Source organism: Carassius gibelio, chromosome B16 (genome assembly GCF_023724105.1).
Source record: "Carassius gibelio isolate Cgi1373 ecotype wild population from Czech Republic chromosome B16, carGib1.2-hapl.c, whole genome shotgun sequence".
Lineage (NCBI taxonomy): Eukaryota > Metazoa > Chordata > Actinopteri > Cypriniformes > Cyprinidae > Carassius > Carassius gibelio.
Window position 1 is genome coordinate 30,221,108 of NC_068411.1, and position 5,000 is coordinate 30,226,107.

The window sequence follows — 5,000 nt, forward strand, 5'->3', positions numbered from 1 at the left end:
GCCGATATTAATATTTCTGCCGATGAGCCAAACCGATATTCTCCAAGTGAAATAATTGACCTGTTTTTCAGATGTGAATGTCTGTCTACATTTGTAAAATAATACATTTATGGTAGAATCAGTACAGAAGAGATACATGGAATTATCTTCAGTAAAATTAAAGTTTAAATATATCAGTATATATTTGTATAGGCCTATATATATCGATATCGGTATCGGCATCGGCCAAAATTATTTTGAAAATATCGGCATATCGAATATCGGCCAAAATCCAATATCGTGCATCCCTAATATATATATATATATATATATATATATATATATATAATTTTTGGAACTGTGCATGCTGTAGTCCATTTCATATTATTGAAAACAGCATTTTGCTCATGCTTTCCTAATTATTATGCTCATTTTGAATAGATGTATAGTATATGTTAATTATAAGTCAATTGCATAGATTAAATTATAATGAAAGTGAAGCAGAACGACTGAGATCATGCCGAGGCTCATCTGAGCATCAGTCAACTTCTGTCTTTTTGCAGCAATGTTAAAAGAGCTGCTGTAATGAAAGCATGCGTCAGATGGCTGTGTGAGGGAAGGTGGAGGTGAAATACACTGGATGGATCTTGTTTAGAAAGAGAAAAGGTGTGATGCTTTACTGCTCACACTTCAAACAGCCGATAAACGACAGTTTCATCTGGACTCCAGAATAGTGTTTGAGAGCAGTATTCAGTGTTCATCAGTAATCCTAACATCAGTTATTAAAACTAAACTCAAATCAAGAGTTTGATACTCTCATGCCATTGGAGAAACATATAATAAATTGAATATTTAATATTACAATACAAAAAAAAATAATAATAATAATAATTGTATATTTCTGAATAATTATATTAAATTTAATTTAATAATTAATTAATATTAAGCATTATAGCATTATAATAATTATTTCATTTAATAATTTATAATAATTTTCATTATATGAAATCTACATATCTACAATAATATTATAAAATATTATATTTATTTAGTTATTGTCATTACATATTCTTATATGTATATATACACATTTCTTATATTAATATTTCTTATGTTATTTTATATAATTTATGTTTTTATACTATATATATATATATATATATATATATATATATATATATATATATATATATATTATGCATGTTTTTGTATGTACGTATATGTTATGTAATACAGTAATCTAGAATTAGGTTATAATAATCATATTTTATTATTATTATTATTATTATTATTATTATATACACTTTATATTATTTAAAGCTTGTGTATAATTTATATTAATAGTGTTATATATTATTATTTATATACAATTTAAATTAATTAAAAGCTGTGTGTGTGTGTGTGTGTGTGTGTGTGTGTGTGTGTGTTTGTAAAACTATATACATTAATAGATTTATTTTTTATTATTATGTAATGTCCAATGTTAAAAATGATTATAAATAAGTTATATTATTCTGTCAGGTCTTGTATTTAGCATTAATTCACCGTCTCCTGCACACATCGTTGTTTTTGATTAGAAATGTCAGCTCTCCATAAACAGCTCTATTTGGTGCATTTTCCGTTTTCTTTGATCCACATCATTAACGTGTGGGTGTTTCACAAATCTGCTTTGATCTTTATATTAGTCGCAGAATAATATACGCTGCGGTGTCTAAATGGCATCCCATGGTCCTCTGGTTTATTCAGCTAAATCATAATTTGCGGGTTGCATCAGTCATTCTTACGGGAGATGATCATTTACGACTTCAATCTGATGTTATTCAACAGTAAATAGCCTTTAAAAAATCATTTCTGATTTCTGAGCTGTGCATAAACATCCTGAAATGAAGCAGAAAATGTCTCTGCTGCTGTAAAGTGAATTGAGCAGATGCTGATGATGGGCTGCATTTCTCGCAGAGGTCAAAGGTCACATTCTTACTTGAGAGCTACCCTTCCCTCCTGAGTGTGTTTCCTCAGATGAAAATGAAATTTTCACTCCAGGCTGTGTCTTCTTTGCCCATTACTGTGCTTCTTTTGGAGCTGCATGTCTTCGCTGGAGAGGATTGTGTGTTTTTTGTGTTTAGATTGAAAGTGAAATCATGTTTGTGCTGTCTGCTGCTGTCTTTGATCAATAATGCACATTTCCCACAACAATCTGGATCCTTATGTCTGGCAGTTAAAGGAATAATTCCTGCAATTTCTGTTATTATTTACTCACAATGACCGTTTTTTTGTCCAGAAATCACAAAAGTGCATCATAAATACATCATGAAAGCAGTCCATATGATAAATGCATTATATTTCAAGTTTTCTGAATGCATATGAGTTTGTGTAAAAAAAAGAAAAAAAAAAGTTAACTCTAAATCTGTAGACTTTTTTTGTGTTCTGGTGCTCCCCCAATATTTAAATGAAATTAATCTACTATTTTTACTATGTTTTTTTATGCAATATTAAGCATTTTGATGGAATTTTATATTTAAAAAAATAAAGTTGTAAATAAATCTTTAGTTGCATTATAACGTAATATTATTACAGTATTTTTTACAAGAAAATACTACTTCATCTTTATACCTAAAATTTCACATTTAACTCTGTTGTCATGTCTGTTGAAATGTATTAGTTATTTATTTGAGCAAATAGTTTCAAATTAAATCCTACATCAGTTTTTTTATTATTTTCAGAGTATTTCATAAGTTATATTATGCATACATCATCATCATACTTTTATGATGCTGTATTATAATTTCGGAGCCCCAAAGCATCCTTTTCATTTCCACTTTATTTTGTAAATGTCCTTTTGGAGGAAAGAAATGCCTGCATTGGAACAGCATTAGGGCAAGTAAATAATGACAGAAGGATCATTTCTGGTTGCACTATTCCTTTAATATATATATATATGCATGTATGTATAGTGTCTGTAGGTATATATAAAGCTTATTTTATTTCAGCTTGTTGCCAATGCAATGCAAATTTATCATTAATGAGTCATTGAATCATTTCCTTAACCGTTTTGTGATTCATTCAGAAGCTAAGCTCCACCTACTCATGCTTTATGCTGCTCGTAGATGAACAATATTTCTGTTTTAAACTATTTTTTAGTTTCAGAGAAAAAAAACGAAGTAGCTGGCAATATTGTGTCTGTAAAACTTACGTTACTAATGCACTCGTGCTGTTGAATTTCAACAAATGTTCGTCTTTATCAACTAAAAAACGATAGAGACATTGATACTGATGCAAAACTTGTTTCACTTAAAAATAATGTGTCATTGATGTGGATTGATTCAGTTCAGGAAATGATTCTTCTGACTGAATCAAAGTCTTTTGAACGATTCATTAACAGAACTGACTCATATGAATCATTCGTTCAGTAGGCAGTCTCCACTAGTCTCACTGATTCTTCATTTGTTTGTGAATCATTTACTATCACACTGTTTTTTCTTTACATGACTCAGTGGGAAAACCTTTTATTGCATCATATTTAGTACAGACTGCAAACTGATTGCTATGTGGTTTCACTGTATCAAGTGAGAAGAGTCCTGAGATATTTTGATCTTCAGTGCAACTCTTATGTTACTTATCTTTTTTTCCCCCGTTTTATCACCCACCAGGTGAAAATCTCAAGTCTGATATGGAACGAGTTACACTCTGAAGTTTAATACTTGGATTTATAGGTTTGTTCAAATCCCTCGACCTAAATCGTAGCAGTAATAGTGATATTGACCTAAAAAGAGCTTGGAGAGAAATATCTCTGTCACCAGCCGTATTTCCAGCCGTCTTTGTGTTTTTGGCGTCATGAGTGTTAAAAACACGTCTTGAGATCTCAGTGTTCTGCACTTGGCTTCATTCTGCTGCACAATGTTAAGTTCAATTCAGTTTTGAAGATGATCTTGTCACTGAAGCTGGTGGTGTTTAATAAATGCTCAACTGGGTTCAAGATGTTTCAAGTCTATTCTGGGTGTAATTGAGAAATATTGCAGTTGCACTTGAAATAAAACAAGGTGAAGTTTTCTGCGCCTCAGACAGCCAAACGCAATTTCCTCCTCCTTATTGAATGATTATCAAATTCATTTTTTTTATTATTATTATTTTTGTGTATTAGAAATGTTTATAATTGCATTTTTTATTTTTGATGCTTGCAATACAAATTTGTGATGAGCAAAGTCTTTTACGCTGTAATAATTTAAACAAAAAACAATCGTAAAATTGTGAAATTATTATTACATTTTAAATTGATTGTTTTCTCTGTCAATATATTGTAAAATATATTTTTTTCCTGCGATGCACTGCTGTATTTTCAGCATCACTCCTCCAGTCTTCAGTGTCACATGATCTTCAGAAATCATTATCATATACTGATTTGCATCTCTTAAAACATTCCTGATTATAATTGATGTTCAGGGTTCTTTGTTGAACACAAAGTATAAAAGCACAGCACTTATTTGAAAACCGAATTCTTTTGTAACATTATAAACGTCACTTTTAATCAATTTAATGCATTCTCTCTGAATAAAAATAGTAATTTCTTTCACAAAGCATCAGTGAATCATAATACAGATGAATAATGTGTATCAGCTGATGCACTGAACTCATGTATCTGACTGTTTTTGATGGATTGCATGGGAGGAAAATGCAACAGATGTGTAGAATATAGGCTCTGTACATGCATGAGTGTTGAGGAAGTGTGTGCATGTGAGGAAACAGCTTCATAGATGTGTATCATAGTCATTAACCGTTAACTCTTCTGGTTTCTTTTTTGCAGATATTTAAGCAAAAGGTGGTAGAGCTGGGTGAGAAGTTGTTACCTGCCTTCAACACACCCACAGGCATTCCCAGAGGAGTCATTAACCTGGGCAGGTGAGCTTCGACCGGCCCATTCACGTCTCAAATAGCAGGTTTTATGAGAGAAAGAGACGTTTTCTGGCACTCCTGCTTCCCACCTGGCTTCCATTCGCCCACCAGCTCGCTCTGACAGCTGCAGCATG

The 5,000-nt window shown here is 31.4% G+C and overlaps 1 protein-coding gene across 2 annotated transcripts in view; it reads left to right on the forward strand.

The window, feature by feature from the left end:
• Positions 1 to 5,000, forward strand: part of LOC127975424 (mannosyl-oligosaccharide 1,2-alpha-mannosidase IA) — a 150,087-nt gene that overhangs the window by 127,317 nt on the left and 17,770 nt on the right. For both annotated transcript variants that reach the window (XM_052579469.1, XM_052579470.1), the window contains exon 5: positions 4,778 to 4,872. In XM_052579469.1, coding sequence (XP_052435429.1) covers positions 4,778 to 4,872 — 95 coding nt within the window. The remainder of the gene's footprint in view (positions 1 to 4,777; positions 4,873 to 5,000) is intronic.